The sequence below is a fragment of the Malus sylvestris genome, chromosome 16, assembly GCF_916048215.2.
Source record: "Malus sylvestris chromosome 16, drMalSylv7.2, whole genome shotgun sequence".
NCBI classification, from domain to species: Eukaryota; Viridiplantae; Streptophyta; class Magnoliopsida; order Rosales; family Rosaceae; genus Malus; species Malus sylvestris.
The window spans coordinates 14,096,291-14,122,594 of record NC_062275.1 but is presented as its reverse complement, the minus strand read 5'-3'; the positions used below and the strand labels follow the sequence as shown (position 1 = coordinate 14,122,594).

Below are 26,304 nucleotides of genomic sequence, written 5' to 3'. Positions count from 1 at the left end.
GGTGATGAAAATGGTAACGCGGAGCCAAAAATCTTCTCTTATTTTTCATCTAACCGATGCAAAGATATATTAGATCCCTATATGCAAGATCTAACCGTTGATTTTTCAAACCACTCAGTTGATGCAATTTCCGAAATCAAAAAATTTGAAGGATCATTACAACACCAATCACACAAAACTTACAAGGGCATCAACTGTGCTAAGGATTTAACCTAATCAGCAACCTACGCAGACACGAAAATTTCCGAACCACCACACGAAACAAGCAGCTCATCCTGTGTAAAATGCTGTCACCACACGAAACAAGTATCCTTTGTATGAACAAATGCACACTGCAGCCACTCTCAAGCACAACCTATACATTACATAAATTAGTGCTCATCTGTAATTGTGTATAAGTAGTTATATATGTGTGTTAGTTCCGTCTCAATGCCATTGATTTCCAATTTCTTCAACAGGTGAGCCTGGAACGAAAGGCACAAAACCCCGCCCGCCAAAAACAGGCCGCATGAAAGCATTATCAAATCTTCGCCAGTAATGGTGGACGGTGTGCGAAGGAGAGCTTAAGAGCATTCGTAAACTAGTTGGACGGGGTATGTCCACGGGTCCTATGTTTGCCTCTGCATCTTCCACCCCACAGTTCACTTCTGAATCTTGGCCATTGCCGAGTAGTGGCACAACGATTGATTTAGGACTAGACGGTTCAGAAGAAATCATACTCGAGACGTGTTTTGAGACAGGAAGCAAGATTCTCACAAGTGGTTTAGTCATCAAACCAAACACCTGCATAAACAAAAGGATGTAATATACCAAACCAATCATTTGCGGGTTTATATACAAAATGTGTCCCGAATGAGTCCGGTTTTCAAGTCGCAGGTGTCTTACCACTGTGCTGAAAAGAACAACTGTGATGGTGCTGGTGATCATGATCGCATTCGCACGCAAGTCCGTATGGCCAGACCTGTTAAACTGCATACGCATTCAAAACAAAATATCAATGTTTGTGTGACAAAACTTTCCCAAGCAAAGAACGAGTACACAATCATGAAGTTCTTCTCGCTTTCGTCCAACTGTCTTAAAAGTCCCGAAGATTACAAAAAATGAGTTTCATAGGCAACAGAAAGGACTACGTAGCGTTCAATCTTACCTGATTATAAGCAAGTGCCATTGAAACAGAGCCACGCATAAGCCCCGCCCACCAAACTGTAACCTGAAAACCGGGAAATGCGCGGAGATCTGTAATATTTCATTTGATTCAAAGAATGTACACCAAAAGAGATAGAATTGGATAAACTCTTACTTGTTGCTTTAAACTAAGCTTGTCTTGTGGAGATTTCTTAGTCAAGTTGGATAAGAAAGACAAGGGAAAAACAAAGGCTGCTCTTCCAACCAGAACCAGTACCAACAGTATCGAACTCACCGCCATGGATTTTCCAGGGCTGAACAATGAAAATAAAGCAAAGCAAAATTAACCAACGGAGATCAACTAAACACGTTGTACAAGACGTAACGAGTTTAAAAGGAGGCCGATTTCCTTTTTCTGCATTGATCATACCTATCACTCACAAATCTCCACTTGTCAATGTCCAGGGTATCCATGCCGACATAAAGAAAGATAAAGATCTCGGCCACAAATGAGAGAGTGGCAAAAGTATGCCTGCATTAGTTTGTAAAGAGAATGAAACATCAGCAATGTTTTCCCCAGGTTTCGGCAGATCGAATGAGAACGCCTCTCAATTTTCCAGGAAGATGTTTATGGATATTTAACGTACTTAGTTGTCACTCGTGAACTTTCAGTCACGTTATGCCATGTGTAGTGAGACATAACAATTCCGCAAAAGAACACAGTGAGAATGGCACTCAAATAACATAGCTGAATGATAAATCAAAATTTTGTTTTATGGTCAGAGCTCTTTTTAGATAAGAAACAAAACCAAAGAAACACGATGTACGAGTTGTCACAAATCTTACTTCAGACAGCACGTATGACAGGTAAGCCATGAGTATCATAAGAGCGACTTCGCGATCAGTTGAGTGCCTGATTATTGAAAATTAGAAAAAACAAGTATAAGACCACTACTCGAAGTCACGTTTAAAAACTCCGTCCTCCGGTGTAAAATTATACTAACCTGCCGAAGTAGAGCTTCTTGATGATAAATGCACTTAGTAGTCCAGCCTGCAAGAAAGTAACGTTAAGAAAAAAAAGATGTATGTGTCTGAAATTTATTTTGGGAGAGAGAGAGAGAGAGAGAGAGAGGGAGGGAGGGAGGGAGGCTTACTGCGACTCCCAGGATTGTACTTGTAACAAACAAATATAAAAAGTTTCCAAAAAATTGCAAAGCAGTGCTTGTATTGATGTGAGAGAGGTCGAAGCTCTGGATCGCATTGAAAAGCACTATTGATGTAGCATCATTAACGACACCTTCCCCAAAAACCAGGCTGTACAACAAAGGCGTTTCATCCTGATTCAGCACCTGCATTCAAAAGTTTGGATTAATTCAGTCGTCGTTATGAAATCTGCAACAGGAGCACATCCTTCACAAGACACAAAGACCATGCATACCTGTAAGGTGCAAACAGAATCGGTTGCAGAAAATATCGCGCCAAGTGCTGCAACCAAGGGACTGATCCAATAAAGCAGAAAATAACAAGACAAAAACAAAACAGCAATAATTTGAAGACATAAAGTATACCAAGATAATCTCCAATCTTGAGGGAACCGACACTGAACTTGTGAAAAAAGTGCATTGCACCTGGTTCAAAATACAAAAGAATTCATGAACAACCATTAAAACCATCATTGAAATTATCCGCTGGTCAATCAAAATCGAAGAAGCTAGCAACGCAGAAGCTTGTTTGAAACCAATTATACTGAAGAGGCAGTCCTGCTCATACTTTAAATGATGTATTGTTTCGAACATTTTTGCTCTGCACAAATATCCTAACACGCAAATGTCTCACATCTTTAAACCTTCCAGCAGAAACCTATGCTACAAAAGCTAAAATCCTCAGGTTGTCGAGTTACCTAAGGATACGATGGCAAAGGATATGAGAGTTCCAACAGCACCAAACGTCACGATAGTCATGAAATTACGAAAAAATTGCTTCTTCTTGACCTGGAACCTGATGACGTTGAGAAGAAAAGATCAATTATTTACTAAATTCCATTAATACACTCTTTTAAAGTTTACATCGATCGAGTTATTATGCAGTAACAATCAATTTTGACTTGTACTAATGCTTAAGCACTGCAGCTCCTGTTATCGAGCAGAACTCCGGTCATTTCATGCCGTTTATGTTAATTTAGATAAATTGTCAAACTTATATAAAAAGCAACAAACCATATACCGATTGCGTACGTTTTGACGGTTAATTAAACTGATCAGGTAAACAATGAGTTAAACCTACATCCACAAAACCGCATTGAACTTACCCGGCATTAAAAATGATAGGCGGAAGCAGATATATAAAGAAGAGATCTTCACTGAACACCAACAAATGTGAGCTTTTTCCTCCAGTTGTGAGCAAAATTACAACTCCTGTGCACAGTCCCTGCCCACCAAAACAAAAACTCCCACAAAATCATTTCCGGTTCTCCATAAACACACACATATAACAAATACATATGCACGTAAGGAAGTGATTTCCGCACGTCCATTTCCTCTCCTTGCACGCCATTCGTTATTTCTCGCAATTGGATTGAACAAATCAACGGACAAAAATGAACAGGGATGTGCGGAAATCATTTCCTATACCGTCGTAGAACAATAAAAGCTGACTTACAATTACAAGGGCTGTGATGGACTCGTTCATCCATCGACTTTCCTCCAGCAAATGACCAAGTAGAATACAAGCGCAGAGAAGCGCCACGAAAAGGTTCATCGAAACCACTGATGTGTGGTCGGAGGCCATCAGAATTTTCATTGATTCCGTTGCAATTGTGCTCGCATCGACCGCCATTGCTAGCAGTACCAGAGAACAATTCAGTTCAAGTTCCACTTGGAGTTCAAGTCAGGCCTTCGTTTCTGGGAAGCTGAAAAGTGAAAAAATTTGTAAGAAACATTACATCTTTAACTTTTTATTTTATCCCCACTAAATTAATCTATATTTTTCAAAGCACACTAATCTGGTCAACTTCGAAAGACGTGTGCAAAACAGAAGAGAATTAGACATCAAGACAGTAGTGACTGTTGACAACCCATGTCAAATTTTCCTAGGCTAACTATTTCACCTTAAATTGTGGAAATTAAATAAAAAAGATTCAATGAAAGTTTAAAAAAAAAAAAAAAAAAAAGATAAACTCATTTTTTGAGTAACTAACCAGTTTTTGGAGGTCAAAGTTTTGATCTTTGAACAAGAAAATTGAGGGGAAATGGTCCAAATTTGGATCTGGATTCTATAATTCCTACTGATAAAAGCTACCAAAATTCAAGATTTGTTAGTTCCAGAAAAGTTTAGAGAGAGAGAGAGAGAGCAGAGGAGTGAGAGGAGTGAAGAGGATAGGAAGACAGACCGCCAAGCGAGTGGAATATATACGGTCGCCTCGCCTCCGTTTGTGAGAAGGGGGAGTTTGAAATTGGAGGGAAGCTGACCGTTGATTGAGTAGCAGTGATGACAGATGAACGGTGGAGATGTAAGCCTGTGTTTGACTTTAAGTGGCGGTAATACGAGGTGTCTTGACGGTCTTGAGATGGGAATGAAATATTCTCTGTTGTTGTGTTGTGTTGTGTTGTGCGTCATCATCATTGTGTTGGAGTTTTTGTCGCCTTGAATGAAGGATCCTTTTTTATTTTTTTATTATTATTTTATTACTTTTGCTTTTTTGTGGAAGGTCGCTTTTTTGTTTTGCATGCGATTGATAGTGATCGGGCTTTCATTGTCATAGAATTCTAAAATGTTAAATTAATTTTTCATTATTACATTCTAATGGTATTTTTTTTATTTAAGCATGCGATTGATAGGGATCGGGCTTTCATTGTCATAGAATTCTAAAATGTTAAATTAAATTTTCGTTATTACATTCTAATGGTATTTTTTTATTTAAAAGTGAGAGGTCTCAGATTTGATTTTCGTCAAAAGTAAAATTAAATCGCATTATTACAAGTTTGTTGTGAAACTCAACTCACCGCCCTTCAACTTATTGTATATAATTTTTTTCATTTGTTACGAATATTAATGTAATACAACCACTCATGCTTAGTAACAATCCATTAACACGAACAAACTCACCTGTTAAAAAACTCCCTTCGCTCAAAAGAAAGTGAAAATACAATTTGATATTTTATCACAAAATAAAATCATAGTATGTAATTTCGCACAAACTAAATTTTAATCTTTTTTGTAACAGCTCGTCCCGAACGTATATATTATTTTATCCTCGAGAGCATGGAAATTTCTATTATGCCCTTTAAACGTTGAGTCGTGTGTGTATAGGCTAAGGTTTTGGACCAATTAGTTCTATTCCTAATTAATTGGACCCAATTAGAACTAAAAGGCCTAAGGTTTTGGTTGATTGGCTGCAAAAATGGACCACACACACATACACCAACCAATCACGTTGACCCTTCTCTCTCTCCTTCCCTCTTGGACTTCTTTCCATTTCCGTACAATTGTACGGACAAATTTCAAACCAACCTTTGGAGGCATGGATCAAGACTGTGAAGGTGGTTTTCATGTTCCTTGCAAGCCCAAGAGTTGATTCATACCCTTAGTTGGTCATGAGAGCTTGTAGAACTTGAATTACCCGAACTCCGGCGAGGGGTGATTTTTCCTCCGACATGATCGCGAAGGTTTTAAGTTGTTTTGAGACCTAAGAAAGTATTATTCTTACTATTCTAGCACGTTGGATCAATTTTGGAGTGGTTTTGACATAAGAACAATCGAGTTTATATAGTTGTAGGCTTTGGCCAGTTCCCTCGAGTTTTTTCGGCGAGTTTCCGTTGAATTTAGGTCCCCAAAGTGGTAAGAATGTGTTCTACTCGTTGTAAGCTTCATTTTGGTTCAAATTTCATCGAATTTGGTTGAGAAATGGAAGAGATATGAAGCTTTAAAATTTTTCCAGAATCCGACGATCGCAGCGGTGATCGATGCCGAACTCCGGCGAACCAAGGAAGAAGGGGGAGAATATTCCGTCAAAGTTGACGGAATATTCTAAAGGCGTCAAGTATCTTTAATGGAATATGCTTTTATTTAACGGAACATTCCCTAACGATGTTAAGGAATCCGTCAGTGTGCCAGGCACGTGCCTGCACGTGGGCCGCACGTCTGGCCGTGCCTTGGCCGGCGCATGAGTGGTCGGAAAAAATTTCTAAAAATATGGGGTTGTTCCTAAGGTTGAGTAGGATATGGTGGTATATTCAAATACCCCATTTGAGTAATGTATGAGAAGTTATTACCTAATTTTGTTTATGTGCTTAAAAATAATGTTTAAATAGTTGTTCGCATATAGGTGAGACCTATCCTAAGGACGAGCACAATCAAGCAAGGCTCGGGGGTTACAACCCTTCCACATATTAGTGATTGGGTTTTTGGTTTTCAATATATATATATATACACTTGGTATTTTTCCCATAAAACTTAATTAAATGATTTGATACTTTGAAAGCCATGTCAAATGCTCTTTATGTTTAATTGTGCATTATTATGGTTATATATATATTGTTGCTCGACGCTGTGGACGCTCAGGTAAACTTCAGGTGAGTATATTGATGGTAGTGATGGTAGTGAATATATTAGTGCTGAGATGCATTTCGAGCTATTTAATCTGCACCCCGGTGTTAGTGCTCCGCCTGAGGATAAGGCCTAGCCTTTACGTGATTGTTCACCTCCCGCACCTCACGCTCACCTTGGATCCAAGACATGTGCTAGCCTGTCGTACATACCACATTAGGTGGTTCCGACTAGTAGGTGACTTGCGATACTTCGCACAGCTTTCACGTGACTGTAGCACTTGAGCGTATTTATGTACATCTAGCCTATCGTTCAGACCACATTAGATGGTTCCAACTCGTGTGCAAAATTTGATTGATGAGTTGTGGACCCAGCCGTACAAGTCATTTTAGGTGACTCCGACTGACGTATTATTTCTTATTGATTTATTGCACCTGGCTTACTTATTTCTTGTTGAGATTTGACATGGTATTTTCGGTGCTATTTGAATATGCTTTGAGATATAATCGTATATGCTATTTTCTAGGAATTTTACGGCGAGGGGTTACTACTTTTGATAGTGAAATGGTTTTGAAAAACTTTGTTTTTGCCCACTCACACTTTCTGTTTTGCACCCCTCCAGGTTTTAGGTAGGATTGCTCGTTGGTGGCTCACGAGGAATTGACAGTGGTTCTGACATTTCATCACAATTGTAGGACCATCTTTGGTATTGTATAACTAGTATTCGTCTTGCTGGACTACACTTAGCCTACCTACGCTATGGTTATGCGTAGTCACTTTTAATATCCCACTTTCATCTTATCTCATCTAGTATTTTAGTCAGTTGGTTTTTATTTATTCGCATTTCTTATATCATTATTGCTTCCGCATTGTACACTTGGCTATGTCACTCTCACGTGATGGCCAGCATGCCTCGAATTTAGGTCGGGGTGTGTCATTTTTCATCCTCAATTATAGCATATTTCTAATTTTAGATTTTGAAAAATAAAATTTTTACCTCTTCCACGCTCTCTCTTTGTTCCATAATTTTGTTCAGAACTAGTAATTATTTATAGGATAAAAATCAAACTATGACAAGTATATGACAACGGGTGCAAAGTAGAGTTTATTCATACTAATGTATCGCTGAGTTGACAATGTGACCCGTTTGGAAGTACTTTTAAAATGATTAAAAGTGTTTTTTGTGAAAGTGTTTTTGAAACAAATCTATAGTAAAATTACAAATAAATCCTGAAAAAACACTTGAAGTGCTTCATACAAGAAACACATAATTGGTGCTTCTAACATAAAACACTTTAAGTGCTTTTGGACCAAAAAATATTTTCTTTAAAAGCGTTTTCAGTCATTTTTAAAAGTATTTCCAAATGAGCCGCAAATCTTCTACCTAGCCAGTAGGCTTGAAGGTGAACGAGGAATACAAATCCTGCATTGAAAAATTGGCAAAATTAAATAGGAATATTTGAGTGGTTTCACTTCTAGTTACATTAAAACTCTCACACTTATCATGTTGTGCAAATAATATAATATCAATATGTTTAGTAGTAGGAAGTTGATTCGTCTATTTAAAATCTTAACAAAATCGAGGTAGGTTTTGCCCATAAAATATAGAGAAGGCAATGTGGCAATCGCTATAGACTAAATTCTCAAATACACAATTGAACATGCCCTTTAGGCAAAGGGATTCTCAATTTTTCAAAAAAATGGGGATTAGGTGTGGGGCCCACCCTGCATCAAACTTCAACGATCTGAACCGTCTAAGTCTCGATTCATAGATCATCTTTACAAAAATTCAATTCAATCCAAAATTATTTGTCTGTTTAATTATCAAGATAAAATTTCATTGTTTTTTATATAACAAAGTATTCGTTATTTTTTTTAAACCCAATTAGATGTTTAAATATTTCCAATTTAACTAATATTTTGCAAGAATGATCTATGAGGTGCAACTTAAAAAATAAACAATTCGAATCGTTAAAATTCGATATCGTATAAACCCCACAACTAATCCGTATTTTTATAAAAAAAATTGATATCTCTTCTATTAAAAGACTTCCCCACAATTGAATTGAACAGGACCGTTTAAGACTTCCCACAATTGAATTGAACAGGACCGTTTAAGAATCTAAACGTATGGGCCAACCCCACCTAACACTGCACCACACTGGTTCCCCACGTTTGCAAGGCACAGTGCTGGGGGAGGGTTCGTACGGCCACCATTTTGGAAATCATAATCCCCACAATCGCCATCAAAATATTTATGACTTCTTCTTAATTGGTTTAAGAGAAAGGTTAAGAAATATCTTTCAAATTAAGATTTTCTATGAATTCTCAGTCATTTCATTTTTTTTAGCATAATGTTTTATAATATAAACATGAAATTTGACGTTAAAACTGTGAGATGGTGAAAAGTTTAACTGTTGAGAGAGATTCCTTAGCATTTCTCTTGGTTAAATAATAGGCGAGAGGAGGGATTTTTCAATGTGATCGGAACACGAAATGCTTGAATAATTATTTTTTATGAATCATGAGCCGTAATGTGACATTAATATTCTAAAATGAGAGAGGATGTTAAGAAATGAGAGATCGAACCTAATACTCTATAAGCGAAGATGAATGGATCAACCCTAAAGTGAAAAAGAGAAATGTGAATGAAACTTTCTCAAAGTAAAACTCTTCATGAACTTTCTACCACCTCATAGTTTAACTTATCCGTACTTTTGGTTGTCTTTCCACCCTCATTTGATCGGGTTGTATTTCCTGACCTGACTAACCTCATTCGCGATGGAAATACCCTATTCCCCTTTTTCAACCACTCACAAGACCACTGAGATCAAATTGACTCAGTGGAAATGCAGATACAACAGAAAGGACCAAAAGGAAGAGCATCCTCTTTTAAGTTTCTTACTCCCCCACCCACCGCCGCTCGGCCCATGTTGGAGAAGACGATGCAAGTCTTTGAGGGATGTCTTAAATTTCGTGCCAACATTATAAAACATTGCTAAAAAAACATGAGGTGACAAATATTTTCACTTTAAAAAAAAAACCTCCTTAACATTTCTCAAGTGAAAATTGTGCTTAATTAAGTTGTACGGATGATGGTAATCTATATGTAGTACAAAAGGAAAGAGCAACATTAAGCAATTTGTGGTGCTTGCTGCTTGACGATGCACCATTTGTGGGTGCAAAGCCATGATAGCTGCTAGCTTAATGCCGGCACCTTTAAAGATCGATCAATACAATGCAGGTACAGGAACCGATCGAGTAGTGGAAGAAGAATCAACATCATTATATTAGATCAGTCAATCGCATGGTCCACAATCATCACCATTCTATTGCCACGTGGTTACTTACGTACACACGTTCATTGTTTGATGGAGAAATTTTTGGACGAGCACACTATAACATGGCGTGTTATAATATAGTGAAAGGCTTATTTTTAACTACATTTTTTGAATTTGGTATTAGTCTTATTTTGTTCACTATAACTTAAAAGTTGTCACTTTACTTTTTGAAACTCAAAATATGCTCTATTTTGCCATTGGAACTCGATTTTGATCGTATTTTGTCTACTGAAACTCAAAAGTTATCATTTTACTATATAAAACTAAAAACCCGCTCCACAATGCCTTAATTTTGTTAATTTCGTTATGTGGGTTTGATTTAAGTGCACCAGGCTAATTAAATTTTTTTTTTCATCTCCGCAGCTCAAGCAAAGCAACCCAAAAAAAATTTCAATCTTAATTTCTTCTTTTAAATTTAATATTTTATGATTGTTGAATGTTGAGCCCACAAGTCGAAGTGAAATGAATTTTGAGTTTCAGAAAGTAGAGTGGTAATTTTTGAGTTACAGGGAACAAGGTGAGATCAAAATTAAATTTCAGGGACGTAGCTAAAAATAGACTGATAGTGAATTTATATCATCATATAAAGGTTAAAGATCACGTAAAGGAAAATTGATTGGAGAATTTTTTTTACGAAGGCTATAGGGAGAATGACTTAAGCGTATCTTGAACCACTAATACAAAGCAAAAGAGATGTACACATAACTTTATATTAATATCTCATGACGCCATTGATGCCACTATAACAATGCCATTATAAAAAGTGGGTATCAAAAATAGATGAGCTCAAAAAGGTGTTTGATAAACACTTAAAAACAACTTATTTTCATAATTTTGAGTGAAAAAAAACTGAGTGAAGCAACAAAAATGAGCTTATTCTCACAGCACAGCAGAAGCAGTTTTTTTTCAAAGCATAGCAATACCAAACCAGCCTTAAGTCTTTCTTTGCTAATAGACCATGTGTTAGATGTATCATGCATGGATAATCTTAAAGGAGACTAAATTTTCAAAACCAAATTATATAGTTGTGGATGATTAGATTATTACTTAAGCGTTGATTAACGTGCTTATTTTATATTGGTGACACAATATTTTTATAAATTTGGTTTAAAATTTTGATCTCCCTAATATTATTCATTGTGCAAAGACCCATTGTTTGCATGAGTTGAGCAACTCATATAAACCCCAAAACCCATTGTTTGCATGAGTTGCGCAACTCATATAAACCCCAAAACCCATCTCACTGATTCTGTTTCCCAATTAGCCTCTCGCATGGATGTGTGCTTAATCATGATTATTGTGTTGATCTTCTCTTTCAAACACTCCTAATTTTTTTCCTGGTTGGCGTGAGATTAAAAGTTCTCTGCACTTTTCGTGCATGATTTCAAATTTAAAATCCTACGTAAGAAGTATATGCACGGTGAGAGTGTAATCTGACATCGAGAAAGTAAAAGTCTTTTATCGTATAATAAAATACAATTTCACTTGAATCTAGCATGTTAGTGGTAGTCAATCATGTGGATTGCTCAATCAGAATAACAGTATAAACATACATGATACACGAGATTAGAAACACACGACCAACTATATACATTATTTTATTATTCTATACCGCTCACCAGTGACGAAGTCAACATTAGGTCATTAGTTGTCTTTGATCTCAATAACTTTAAAAACCCCATATATATTTGTTTGTATATTGTATTGACATTTATAAACAGCTAAGGGAAACTAAATTACAACCTCATCTTCATACTTCTTCTATTTTCTTATGTTATATTTGTTTTCATTTTCTCTCTTTTTGTATGAAATACTTTGGTTGAAAAGGCTTGACAGTTTTCAACATTACTCCACAGTGTCCTACATCAACCATCGACAAGCCTCTTCAAGTAATAGTAGTTGTCAACATATATTGGCATAAACTTTCGACAAATGTTGACAAAAATTGGCAGGTGCCTACTAGGTGCTCGACGACATGGCCCAATGAAGCTTTTTGGTTGATATTATGACCCTATTATTTGAAAATCTTGGCTACGCCACTGCAGCTCACATACCATGCTAAAATCAAACGAAAAATCAAGAGTGAGAATAATAATGCCATAAACATGGAACTTGTTTGGATGTGCTGTTAAAATGATTGAAAACGCTTTTAAAGAAAATGTTTTTGGGTTCCAAAAGCGTGTTTTTTCAAGATTTATTTGTATTTTTGCTAAGAATTAGTTCCAAAAATATTTTCACCAAAACACCTTCAACCATTTTAAAGACAACATAAATATATGGTAATATTACACTAATAAGATTGCCGAAAAGCTAGATCTTGTTATAATGGCCCTAAGACGAACATCACGAAGATCAAATTCAACATGGGCTTAACCAGCCCAGAAGGTTGTTGTGGGTTCTTGAGGGGGTTCTCAAGGTTGGGCTGGGCTATATAGTCAGTGGGCTTGGATCCAATAGCTCCATGGCCAAACCTGTACGGATGCTTGTTGGGTTGGTTTACCACCATCTCCAAATTCCAATCAACTCAATTTTGTCTTCAACCCAAGAGAAATGAAGGTGATAAAAAATGGTATTAGCCGAGTGTAATGATATACAAAGTTATGTGTTATCACCGATGATATATCTCTAACGACATTCAATCTTCACTTTCTACGTGTACAACTAAAATTTCACTTATGTGTTTTTGCTAAATGAAATCAAATTGTTGGTTGGACTCGAGATTTTGCATTTCATTTCAACAATACGACAAATTGTATGCACAAAATTTGAACTCAAGAAGATGTCTTGCATAAGCTCTTGGGATTTTAGCTAAGTGGCGAAGAAGACTGGGTGATGGGCTAGGATTTTAGAATAGGTCCATAGTTTTAATCCTTTCAATGAGTTACGGTTATAGTGTCTATAACAATACGAGACAAAAATGTTTAATAAGAAGACATTTCGTTTTCGATATTTAGTACTATGATTTAATTGTATTTATTTTCACTTGTTAGTGAAATGTTTTAGGTTTAAATCTCATAAATGCCGAGTTCGCAATCAAATTATTTCTCTACCCCTTTAGTGTAAATATATCATTGTATAAAATATAAAGACATTTTCGCCCTCTCTTTTTTATCACTTTGCGGTATCCCATTTTTCTTAAAGTTTAAATTAAATAAAAGTTTTTTTAACAAACAAGTTAAAATGTTAGTTGTTAGGAGCAATGTTTAAAATATTGGTATCGGTGGAAATATTGATATGCAAATTTGTGAAAATATCAATAGATATATCAAGTATCGATATTGATTACTTTTGATGAAAATAATGAAAATTTATAATGAAACCTTATGAATTGTCAAATATTGGTTTTAACGAAATATAAAAGTTGCTCAAATATTTAAAAAATGTGTCAGCAAAATCGACGGTATATGTTGATTTTAGTCTAAAATTAGTTTCTTCGATATGAGGTGAAGTTTAGACTTAACCCCTAATTTTCATATTTTTTTATTTATATTTTCATGAAAATATCGACCGTATCGAATAAATTTTAAACACAATTAGGAGTAAGAGGATCAATGAGGATCGAACTCGTACTAAAATGCATAGATATGATTCACTACTACACTTAAAACGTTATCTACAAATCAAGTGGGGCCCGTGGGCACGTGTTGGCAGTTGGCGCAGGCAAACAAATTGAATAAAAAGACAAAAACCCCTCAACCGTCTCCCTCTTTTCCTCTTCTCTTCTCCCTCTCGGAGTCGGAGCAGCAGAAAACCCACGAGCACTCAAATTATCGTTTTCCAGTTTCAAATCTCACTCCAAAAAAAAATAAATAAACGAAAGAGAAAAGTAGGATTCTCTCTCCCTCTCCGTTCTAGGGTTTCCGCTTCCGCCATTGCCACGCACGTTCGCGCATTCTCTTTCCGCCACTGCGACCATTGCTTGCTCCGAGCTCGCCGGAACTTTCGATTGCTGCCGGTTGGGATTCTCCGATTCGGTGTCATTTTTGGTAATTGCGAGGCGTTTTGTTGGGACTCGGAGGAAGGCTGCTTGTACGGACTGTGGTGTAGGTGAGGTTCACCTGCTGCTTGAATTTTTATTTCGATTGTTTCAAGTGGTTGATTAAGCATTTATGCGAATTGCTCTCTAGGTTGAAGGTTTTGGTAGGGTTTTGGATTGTGGTTTGCACATTGATGAATTCGATTTTTTTAGTTTTTCTTTGCTAAATTTGGGTTTAGAGTAGCGGTTATTTATGCGTTTGAATTGCAAATAAAGATGGACTCTTTCGTGCTTGTCATTGTGAATTGCCCGTGCATTTTGAAATGTGTTGCTGTATGAATTTATTTTTACTCGCAGGCTCACAATCCGCGTAGTGATTTTCGGTTTTACTGTGGTAATGCAAGGCTGGATAGTGTTCGTACGGTTTTACATGGACTCTTTTTGGGACAGTGGAAGTTAGTAGAGCGTATTGTTACATACAGGTATGCGAGTCTCGATGGTATGTTCACTTGAAAGTGGGAGGATGGCCGTCATGGCAAGGCTTCTGGCAGGCGGGACTGTCTCACAAAGCATAACAGGTACAATATGATTTTTTATTTTTTGTTTTTTTTGTTTTGTCAAACGATAGATTTGTTAGATTAGAGAGCTGATGGGGTTCGAACGCACGCCATGGTGCAAGGGCAACACCCTCCTCCACCACTATGGTTGAGGACCACTTGCATGGTACAATATGACTTTGGGGTTGTATGTTTTTGTGCATTTTGTGGGCTTTCTACACTCTGCCTCACTTATGGTCTACCAATGCTTAGTGGAACTAATTATTTTTTCTTTTAAGCAGCACTCAATTGCCCCGTTTTGGTTTGTCATTAACCTTATTCCCTGTATCCTCTGTACAGAAGATGTTGGCCATCAGAAGTTTGCCGCTCAAATAATTTGCAGAGAATTAAGTGAGGCAAATGAAGCTAATTTGCTTGACGAAGAAGGTGATTTCTTTATTTAATTCAGACGCACCTTTTTAATAAAGAAGTGTATTTGTTCTATGGTCACGGGGTTAATGATAATCTGGTGATGGTGGTTTCGACTAGGAACATCTTTTATTCGACATTATAATACTATATATTTATAAACATGATTAAGAACATTTTTATCAAATTTGGCAGATTAATATGCACCTTTAAGTGTTTTCATTTTGTTTCTAAAAATTTGGTTTTCTAGATGCATATGTATCACAGCTCTTGGTTCAATTCTGTATTGTAACATTTTATAGTTTCATGCAAGCCTTTAGTTTGTAGTTCGATAATTTTGTTTGATGATTTCCATCTGGGTCTGCAGATATGCATGTGTTTGGTTTGAAGCCGATGGATGATCCTTTACATTTGGTAAGGTTTAGATTACATCGATTTGCCCATGTATGCTGAGTATTTACACTTTTGCAAAGAAATAACTTGTACATTATCATGTAGGTATATAACACTGTTCAAGCTGGCAAATTCTTTATTTCTTCCATCCTAAACATTAGAAACTTCATATTTACTACCTTTGTGCTTGTAGTACTAATACAATAGTGGTCATAACTTCCTTAACTGGAAATAAAGGAGACCTTAGCCATTTCTAAGTCTCTAGTGACTTCTTTTGCTAATAAATGAGCATGAATTTATTTTATGGGGGCGAATAAACTTCAAGTAGTGGATAGTTGCAGTAACACATTGAAGAAATTAAATGATTGCGAAGTCATCAACAGTCAAATTGAGTACAGTGGATCAATGTGATGTTCAGCAATACTGTGGTCTGTCTCAGACCAAAAATATTGGTTACAAATGTGTTGGTATGAATTATGGTGCAGTGAGAGGCTGAGTGGAACTATAGATAGTTTTCTGTGCGATTGCTGTAGGAACCTTATGACTTCTTGCATACAGTAATTGATATGGACTATGATTTTGTGGTTAGCAGAAAAGTAGGTAAAGTTCCTTGGGGTTTATATCCAGGGACCAGGGGTGTAATTGATATGGACTATGATTTTGTGGTTAGCAGAAAAGTAGGTAAAGTTCCTTGGGGTTTATATCCAGGGACCAGGGGTTGAATCTGGCCTTTACCTTGGTTTGAGGTCTTGTGGATGGGAGAGGACTACCATCCACTGTCCTTTACTGGACTGAGAAATTAATACATTTCTCTCAGGTTTAGATTTATGTAGGTCAAACAAGATATCATCACTTGACTAGTGACTACTTTAGCCTGTGAGAGTGTTTGTTGCAGCAATAAGCCCTCTGCTTCTGTAATCTCCAAAAAATTAACATCATGATATTTTGATTATGCACAACACAAGTTGCCTTTACTGCATGGAGTGTGTTAGATATGAAGAATATTACTTTTTATATAGCTGATCTGCTTTAAATCTTTAAGTAAAAAATAAAAAAGGTACCTGACTGATCCGTGTCGTTGTTTATATCTGATGTGTTTGTGTGGTTATATCTCTATGCATAACCTCTATTTAATTTGATTATTTAACATACTGTGAAGGTGTGTTGCAATGCTTGTAAAAAACCAGTCAAGGCCAGTCAGTATGTGGCTCATGCAGGTTTGGAGGTCTTTTTTTTCTGCTATTTCCTTCAAAATAGTTTTCTCTGTGTTCCTTAGGCCTTTCATATGTAGACACACATGTTTGTTTTCCCTTTCTTGTGTGTGTATGTGTGTCAGCCCAGTATTCTTGCGCTTTACAATTTGAAGCATGCTACCATGTAAGAAAATACTCGATGCTAGCACCCAGTGGAAACCTTTGGATGTGAATTAGTTCTCTTCATAATATTTATTGCTCAAATGTTTGTATGTGGTGTGTTGCATGCTCGATGGAGAAAAATGTGTTGCATGCATAGCCCAATTCATGTTCCAATCTAGGATCTCTCAATGTGGTAGATACCTTATCCATGTTTATTGGACTGCAAGTAGTGTTTGCTGATTGGTTCCTTCCTAACTCTTTAAGTGTGCTGGATGGCCTGGAATTTTCAGAACTTTGTAGGTCCTTAAATTCTATGCAGGAAACTACTTTGGAGCTTGATGGAAGTATGGGGCAAAGGAAGCCTCCGAAGAAGGAGAGGAAAAAGTTGTCAATTGCTCATTCTGGTATCCTTTTTTTATTTATTTCAATAGTAAAGTTTAGTGTTTTCCTTGTTCTTTCTTACATTTCGTACTGATGCCTCATCCCGTTTCTCTTATTCATTTCTATTTGAAACAAAATGGAGTAAAGTTTAGTGTTATGGAAGATTTAATAGTAGTTATTGATATAAACACCATTTTCTGAGTTTTTTTTTTTTTTTTCAAGTAGCATCTTGGTGCTCTTTTTTTTTTTTTTTTTTTTTTTTCTGATTCAGTGGATAATGTTACCAAATGGTGTGACAATTTGATGATTCTTAACCTTTTCTAGACCAGTCCACTTTAGTTGGAGAGCTAGAACGATCTGAATCTATAGATGCAGATGATATCACTGTGTCACGATTCCAGTTGGATGGGAAAATGGGAATGAATCCTGGCTCTTTTATGGAGGCAAAAAGTAACTGTTATTTGTGCTTAATATTGTCTTCAATTTGATATCTTGACTTTCCTAATTTTAAATCTCTGTTTTGTTTTTATCACCTTTTTTTCTTTCCTTGCCCGACATGTTACTTTTTTTCACCATTAGGGTGCAATTTTCCATTTAAATCATGTTCCTGAACAAATTAATCAGGCTGTAACTTAGGGCCTGGTATATGAAGTATTGGCATATTGCAGATTTTTTTTAAATATAAGATTCTCCCTAGAGTTTAGTTCTATTCTTAATATCATCTAGCAATGTCACAATGGCCTTCTTAAGTTGATTTGCGCAAGTGCACTCCTCCCTCCTTTATTTTCCACTAGAGAGGAGTGCTTGACTTTTTCAAAGAGCAAAAATGAGCTCCCAAATAAAGCAATCAAATAAATTATTATACAGCTATTCTGCATAAGGATTTGTTCATATATGTATCATTTCATATAGTGAATTCAGCTTATGCAGATGTGACAATCATGATGGATGGTTCCGGAGTTAGTCCAGGAAATACCAATGGCTCAACATCTGTGATACTTCCACCAACGAAACGATTTAAAATGTACGATTGTTATTCTTGTGACCATTAATTATCTTTGCATTGTGATTATATACATATCTTAAGTACTTTAAAAGTCTATTTCAACTTCAAACATATAATGCACACAACTGCTCTAGCTGTTTCCCTTTAGTCAGTTTCTTTCGCCCCCCCCTTTCCTCTGATCTTATGCACAGCCGAATACTGGACTGTCAATTTTCATTTTCCTCTTTTAAGGATTTTGAGTACTTGTGCATTGTGTTTAATGAGCAATTTAGAGAAATGGACTCTTAGTGGCTTTAGACATTTACCCTGTAGTGGGGTCAGAAAGAATGTCTAGACCATGGGCACTTCTTTTGACTTCTTCTTTCTACTTTTATTGATGCCTTATCGCAAAATTTTTATATTTTTATTTTTGTTTATTAGCTGCCTACCCATTGTGGGTAGGGTGATGCAATGTTACAAAAGTGGGATTCATTCTTGCATCCTGTATACAAGTCAAACGCAATGGCTTGTTGGAAATGTTCAGTCGCTCTATTTTTTGTTTTGTTTTTGTATTGATGTAGAAGAAGCCTTTAAATGGTGTTGGATATTTGTCTTTCATTTCCATTAAATGATGCAAATGCCTTTTTCCCCGCTTGTAGGGTAGCAGGTCAGCAGCTGCCACTATCAGATGATATAGGAACAGCATCTGCTGTATCAAAACTTGCAAGTACTCAGGATGCATGTCCTTGTGAGGATCTTTAATTTTTGGAAGTTTTATATTAAATCATCATCTTATACACTCACATGTTGCTTGTCGAGTATTGAATATCCAATCACTTTATTTTGTATTTTAAATACTCCCTAATGTTAAAATATAGAGAACTTTTCATCTATAGCTACCCTCATTACTTGGGCATGAGTATATCACCACCATTTTCATAGTATGAGAAGTTGGATATGGTTGATTTTGATGTTTGATTCTCATTACGCATTAATTCAGAGAACTTTTAGATTTCCACCCCACACCCTAGAGGAAACGAAGAACTGAAATTGGGAAGAAACTACAAATGGATTTCATTGTTTCATTATTTCAAATATGCATAAATATGGTAACTATCACCTCTAACGTAACTAAAACTTTATTGATTCTCTAGTTGCTTCTAAATTTATGGTGTATTCACGTCAAGGTATGTATTTCGTGCATGTGTGCAGATAGGGATTCTCCAAAAGGAGCCATTCCTGCAAGTGAAATACCTTATCCTGCTCTTAAGTATAAGAAGTCCGGGCAAGCCCTTGAATGCTGCCTGCCAATTAAAGGTATGCTAATAATAGTGTCGGTTTGCTCAATTCTTTTACTTTAGCATGCAAAGATTAACAATAAGGTCTTGAATCTTAAAGATGAATCATCATATGTACTTTTTGAACTTCAATTGACTTCTTGGGAAAGTTTATCCTGATGATCATTCTTTCCCAATAATCTACCGTACGTGCTCTCTGTTCACAGTATTTGACAAAAAGTTTTGTATTAATCAGATTGTCCTCTTCCCCTTGCTACTAAAGTATATTACTCTCAAAGATGCAATCGGCTCCGGTCAGATCTTAGTCATCTTTATCATGAGGCAATGGCATCGACTGAGGAGCTTTGTAGTGACATGGTGAGTCACTAGTATGAAGATGTTAAATGAGTATCGGACAACATTTTGGATTGCATCAAAACAAGATTGTCTCCCTCTCCTTTTTCCATCAAACGTTTTAGTGACAAACAGCTAATCTGAGATATAATTACTTAATTGTAAAACAGAGAGACTCACAGCATTTGCCTTCTTTAAGGAAACCTGATCAAATTCTCGCACAAAATTCAGAAGTTTGCTTGGGGAACTTGGTAGGTTGCCAGCCTGACAGTGACTTCTCGAATCAGTTACCCGTGGATAATGTTCCAAGGCCTGAGGTGGCCAGTGTTCGTTTAACTAGAAGCAAAATTCTTTCGAAACCTTATTCTTTTGCGCGTAACTCAGGTATTCTTGAATCCTTTGTACGATGTGTAGTATTTCATTAGAAGTGTACATTAGATTTGATCATACTTGTTTGTTCTGTAAGTACTTCCACAATGGTAAATAAATCGTTCACCCAGACAATTTCATTGGTTTTGTAGGACAATCACTGGGGATCATGCAACAGAAAACTGGCAGCGTTCACGTAATATAGGAGTCCTGGTAGGAATTTTTGCCTCGGTTAAGGTTCAAATTGAACCTAATACTTGAGGTTAGGACATAGGTTTCTTTTCCGAAATTGACTATACTCATCAGTAAAACGTTCATTCGAGGCCTCTACATAAGAATCAATGACTGAGCAATGTTTGTATATCGCTTGCTGTCCCAAGTTTCTGTCCGAAGAAATGCTACTCTCGAATTTTTAAATATGACTATTTGTGGCCTTTTAATTGATGCAATATTCTTTCTGTTACATTAGTTTCGTTGAAGTCGCCTTCCATTCACTATAATTCTTCTGTACATGGAGAAAAGTTTCATGTCATCCTTTTTTTCCTATGCTGTGGCTATCGAAAGTTTGGTGGTGACGGAAACATGTTGCTCCAGTTCGATTACGAAATTAAGCGGGAGCTCTCAGTTGGCGGGGCCCTGGTAAGTTTCCATCAACATTTATCATTTATGCAATGAAAGAAGCACAGGCCTCATGTGTGAAAACAGCAGCCAGCGCAAGACAAGACTTGCGCGTGACCGCAACAGACTTGGACAGCCTCTTGTTATTGTGGTAAGATTTTTTAATTAATTATATCCTAGATATTTTGATCCTTAGATATAAACGGCAAGCCAGTTAAAAGTAATGCTAAATTATGTCCTTGTTCTTACTTCTTAAGTGCGTGATGGGCTCTTGTTCCCAAAGCATGTCTAGATCTCATGATAAAAGAAACACCTATAAATGTTAATTATGTCTTGGGTCTCTTTAGTTTGATGCTTTCGTTTGTTTATCCAAACAAGAATTTTTTAATCAACGTCTTTATCTGTACGAATTTCGAGAGCAATTATTGTCGTTCTAAAAAACTCATTCTGTATTTCTCGTTCGGAAAAACACGAAAGAGAAAGTGCGTATCTGAGGAAGTGCTGAATAAATTTTTCGGGAGTGTCAGTAAGAATTCCTTAAATTCTCTTCCAAGTGATTAAAAGATGATTTAAGGCTGACGTAGGTGTAGGTGTAGGAATATGCTTTGAGAAATCATGGTGGTCGTGTGATTGATAAGGCTGGCATCCTCTTTTTTGCAATAGTGCCCCCATTTAAAAAGTTGGGGAGTGTCACTTTCCTCATCCTACCAATTGGCATGTGGGCTCATACTTTTTTGAGAGCAAATAAATCAAGAGTGGGTGGTTTTTGGGGTAGTATCCATCCATCCTGTGGGCTAGCACTAGTAAAATTCTTGTCTCCTCGTATGTTGTTGCGGACAAGTCACAGTTTGACGTGTAATGCGTCCGAATCTCTCATTTCTGTGATTGGAATGATCTGATTTTACAAACAACTGTGATTTGCAGATAAGAAGACGATATTCCAACATAAAACCTCTCTCTCTCTCTAATATGATACTCTCAAACCAGAGGCCCACACAAACCTTTGTGTAAATCCTAGATCCTCGTATGGGAGAGAGGTCAAATTCGATCCTCAACACATCAGGTTTGGCTCCTCCCGCAAGAGGACCTCATATATATCTCGAAGTATTAGCATTTGCCAGTTTGTTTGTCTGGTGGTTTCTGATTAGACAAAGGGAGAGACAGATAATTGAAATATAACAACCGACAAACAAAGTGTTCCTCTCAATTCAAGTGTCTTCATGTACACATGTTTTCTTCTCATATGTTTCCTTTTGGTTTTGTCCCCTTATCTTTACAAACTTTGCTTGCCGTTCAAGTCTTGTCTGGTAGACTTATATATAACTAGTTCACTGTCTCGTAGCATTTCAGTTTAATAATGCATCGCTATGCATAAATTTTTTCATGCGCAATGCATTATTGGACCGGATGGCACGTAGATGGTGAACTAGTTCTATGTAAGTTGTTCTCGTGGGTTGGAATGTCGAGTTTAAAACACAAAAAACTTATAGAATTGTGAATTTAGATTAGAAATAATTAAGTCGATTAGAAAAACGTAATAAAAAAACAGATAAAATATGAAATAAGGTTAGAGAATCCCGTCAGAATCATCACTTGGGTACTAAGCAATATGAAAAACAAAAATAAGGCTGTCATGCTCGTAGAGTACGTAAAATTTGGACACTAGTTTACTTTTACGTTAAAACAAAAGTTTGTGTGTGTATAATAAAGAGGAAGGGAAGGCTAATTTGCGGATTAGTCTAATACAAATTAAGATTCCACCCACTGATTAGCCGGCAAACTTTGTGTCATCTCCGCCCATCGGTTTAGACGGATTATCAATGTATTTTGTGCGTTGGTCCCCCCTACGACAACTTTACCTAAGACTTCCTCATCTGAACTGAACTTACGAGGTCCACTTTCAAGGACCTTAAACAAGCTTTAACAAGATGTATATAGTATGAATTTGTATTTCTGAGGTCGTCCATCTGACTTCTTGCGTTGCATTTTCAGGTGGCGGTTAGGCTTTGCCTTGCTTAGAAAGGTCTTTCGGGAGAAGATATTCTACATTAACATTCCACACTCCACGTTTTGGATCGATTCTTGGTGTCAGAGGAGCATAAAATGCCTCTGTGAGTCGTCTCAACCTCTAAAATGATAGACTGTCATAGCAAGGTCACTAGCTGATTCCTTTTTAGAAAAACAATAAAAAGGTGAACTGAATTCAATTAGATTAGATTAGATTGAACTTAATTTGGTTAATTAGTTTATTGACCAAAAAAAAGTTGGTTAACTTTTTTTTTTTTAAGTACATCGATATTTTTACACTAAGAGGAATGGGAGTTCGGCAAAGTCACACGATGGCCAGCCTAATTTGGTATTGAATTCGCCATCCATGAAATTCGAACCTAAGACCTCTCACTTCCAAATAAGGAGAAATACCACATACCGTAATATTGAGTGGCAAAAAAAAAAAGTTGGTTAATTAGTTTGGCTAAATTGTATTGAACTTTCAGTGCAAGTGTAGAACTATCAGTGCAAGTGTAGAACTATCACTTGGTATTCCAATTTTTTTTTTTTTAAATAAGCAATATTATCTACACTAAAAGGGAGGGAGTGTCCTAAGTCTCATACTGAGCTAGCAATAATGTGATTCAAATTCGTCGTTGACGAGATTCGAACTTAAAATCTCTCACTTATAAGTGAGGAAGAATACCATTAGATCGTAGTACTAAGTGGCAATTTGGTATTCCAACTAAAATGCGTAAACAGTATTTTATAGTTTTTTTTTTATTTGAACTAGCGATATTATCTAGTAGGCTAAGCCTCATAATGGGCGAAACAATAATATGAGATTCAAATTCGCTTGGCGAGAATCAAATTCAAAACCTCTCACTTACAAATAAAAAAGATGAATATCATTGACTGTACAACTAGGTGACAACAGTATTTTATAGTTAATAGTATGATTTTAATAATAAAATAGAATAAAATTATATCATGTTGGGTACACTAAAACTTACTTTTTATATTTTAGGGTTTGTATTTTTTTTTTCTTCAAGATTTCTAAAATAAAAGAAAAGGAAATTGAGAGATGTGTTGTAAGTCTAATTTACTGAACAATATAAAGGATAGTGAGAGAGAGGTGCAACATAGAGAGATGAGAGAGATAGGCAATTGTGAGGTGTGTGTTATGCCACGCCGTGTCTTTATTTATAGTAATTTTTTTTTTCCAAAAGAAAGAAATTTTATTATATTCAAATGTAAATGTTTACATCCGAAGCCAAAATATTAAATAGCGATTCTGGCTCAAGACCATCCCAATTATGAAAGCCCCCTTCTCGCGTAACAAAAGAAGCCACTGGATGCGCTGTCTTGTTGCAAACAGGATGAGCAAAGATAACTTCTATTGACCTCAATTGTTGTTTCAACCATTGAACATCAAAAAGGATGCCTTCAATCACAACATCAAGTTGAGTTTTCCCGTCAAGCATATCCACTAGACATTTGGAGTCCGACTCTATCTGAACCGACTCAAAGCCCTTTTCAATACAAGTCAACACTGCCGCTTGTACCGCTTCAGCCTCCACCATTAAACTAAATTCATATGGCAGGTCTCCACTGTTGCCTGCCCCTTAAAAGATACCCGCATAATCTCTTGCCACCTATCCATATCCACCACGACCCAACGCCTTGAACCAAGCTCCATTAACATTCACTTTGATTGTACGAAATGATGGGCGTACCCAACTTTTAGGAAGAGGATCACTAACCTGGGCAATCTCTTTATTTATAATAATATGGAAGGTAAATTCCTTACCTAATAGGATTACAACTTTAATAATATAGTATTAGTCTAAGATACATGCTAGAATCCCAATAAATATTCTAAATATATTAAAATTTATACAATCGCATTTCTAATCTAATAAAGATTACAACAAGCTGCATATTATATTAAGAGAAAATTATTTTTGGCTTGGATGATGTTTTGGTTGACATTCGCCTTCACCCATTTTGAGGTGTTTTTTTTTCAACGCCCCATGGTTGTGGATAGCGCTCCAAATTTAAGATTTGCGTTCACATTATTAAATAAATCTCCACATCGCACACATCAATCATCCCACTTCGCCACGTGTACACTATAAAATAATTTCACAGTTGAAAATTCTAGATGTATAATAATATATTTATGGAAAATATGGAAAAAAGGCTGACCAAATCCTCTTTTCACAATTTTCAACTCTGGATTGGAACTTAAGATTTTTAAATTCAAAAGATTTAGGTTTTAATCTAGAAAAAAAAAATTCTTTTTTAACAGTTTTGGATTAACTTTGAGTTCGAAATTATTAAAAAATAAATTTTAAGAATAATTTGTTTTCCATAAAGTACTTTAATATATATATATATATAGAATATCCTAATTTAATTCTATGAACATTTTAACTTAGGGGTATATTCAATTAAGAATTTGAGAGATTTTAATAGATTTATAAATTCATAGATTTTTATGGAGTTTAATTGATTTGTAGAGATTTCATATAAATTTTGATTCAATTCCCTCAAAATCTTATGGGGAGAGGTGAGATTTGTGGATGCTTAAAATACACTACGAAATCTCTCCAATTTCCTCTAATTCTTCAACTTTCTCAAATTCTTTAAAATCAATTTCTAATTGAATACACCAAGAATGTTATAAACTTCTTTAAAATCCTAATTGAATACATCCGGATTTATATGGATTTTAATAAACTATCTTAAAATTCTAATGAGAAATTTTATTTGAACCCATCTAACATCTTTCTACACTCAACTTACTCTCTTTACCCATATTTTTTAATTAAAGAATTAATATCTCTTAAACCCAAATTTATTACCTAAAATACCCTCTCAAATCCAATTCAAAATGTAAAGTTATCTTTACACCCATTCCCTTTATAAAATAACATCTCTAACTGAATGTTTTTTTTTCTTCAAAGAGGCATCTTTTGCCCCTGTATAATTGCATAGGACACCATTTCCATGGCCTTTTGTTTTTGTGTTTTTTTTTTCTGCTACCAACCATCCATAGACTTGTGATCCAAGAGATCCTTCCATAGATTTGAATTTGCCAGAGAATGCAATGCAAGCTCCAGTTTAGTCCATCACTTTGCCAGAAAAACATTTGACCTTGATGCTTTGGATTTGGATGGAGACATGTCACCCGCTAGTGAGTGGTCAATGTTTATGAGGTTGGGCAATCGTTATTTGCATCGAGAATCAAGTTATATGTCTTTGCACTACTAATCAGAAGTCCTTGCAATGGTGTTTTGGGGGCAAACAGACGACAAAGAAAAACAAATATAATATAATATAATAAGTATGAAATTTAATCCAAAGAAAAAGCAAACAAACAAAATATCCATATTTTTAAGTCATACCTTAGTTGGAGGATTCAAAACTTCAAAATTACTATCCATCAATAAAAAACAACTTGTTTTTCTCTATCACAACTATTAGAGTTTTAGTCGGAATGGACGTAGGATAAACAAAGGGTGATGCTAGAATTTAATTATAGTGTCTGGATTTATTGAGAAATTTGAGTTTTATTATTAATTTCATTTTGTACTTAATAGTAATTATGCAATAGGGTAAAATAGACA

General features: G+C 36.0%; 2 protein-coding genes across 19 annotated transcripts; one reads left to right on the top strand and one right to left on the bottom strand.

The window, feature by feature from the left end:
- Positions 1 to 101: 101 nt before the first annotated feature.
- LOC126608690 (sodium/hydrogen exchanger 1-like) lies at positions 102 to 4,506 on the bottom strand. Its single transcript, XM_050276662.1, has 15 exons — positions 4,322 to 4,506; positions 3,784 to 4,033; positions 3,434 to 3,552; positions 3,026 to 3,123; positions 2,694 to 2,753; positions 2,564 to 2,610; positions 2,280 to 2,474; positions 2,130 to 2,176; positions 1,972 to 2,038; positions 1,773 to 1,873; positions 1,556 to 1,657; positions 1,301 to 1,439; positions 1,148 to 1,210; positions 886 to 969; positions 102 to 783 (listed from the first exon to the last, which is right to left on the bottom strand). Exons 2-15 carry the CDS (start codon positions 3,958 to 3,960, stop codon positions 427 to 429), a joined length of 1,656 nt encoding a protein of 551 aa, XP_050132619.1. The 5' UTR covers positions 3,961 to 4,033; positions 4,322 to 4,506; the 3' UTR covers positions 102 to 426.
- A 9,207-nt stretch (positions 4,507 to 13,713) lies between these two features.
- On the top strand, positions 13,714 to 20,528 carry LOC126608488 (uncharacterized). Of its 18 annotated transcripts, none has more exons than XM_050276411.1 (14): positions 13,714 to 14,053; positions 14,344 to 14,380; positions 14,469 to 14,564; positions 14,883 to 14,969; positions 15,319 to 15,365; positions 16,504 to 16,561; positions 16,990 to 17,103; positions 17,405 to 17,530; positions 18,002 to 18,104; positions 18,725 to 18,813; positions 19,278 to 19,382; positions 19,599 to 19,720; positions 19,867 to 20,080; positions 20,218 to 20,528. In XM_050276411.1, the coding sequence occupies exons 3-14, from the start codon at positions 14,471 to 14,473 to the stop codon at positions 20,268 to 20,270; spliced, it is 1,212 nt and encodes a 403-aa protein (XP_050132368.1). In that variant the 5' UTR covers positions 13,714 to 14,053; positions 14,344 to 14,380; positions 14,469 to 14,470; the 3' UTR covers positions 20,271 to 20,528. The 18 variants fall into 18 exon arrangements, with proteins under 18 accessions (XP_050132368.1, XP_050132373.1, XP_050132365.1 ...); XM_050276416.1 differs by having other exon boundaries at positions 13,714 to 14,057; positions 14,886 to 14,969; XM_050276408.1 differs by having other exon boundaries at positions 13,714 to 14,057.
- Positions 20,529 to 26,304: the final 5,776 nt, after the last annotated feature.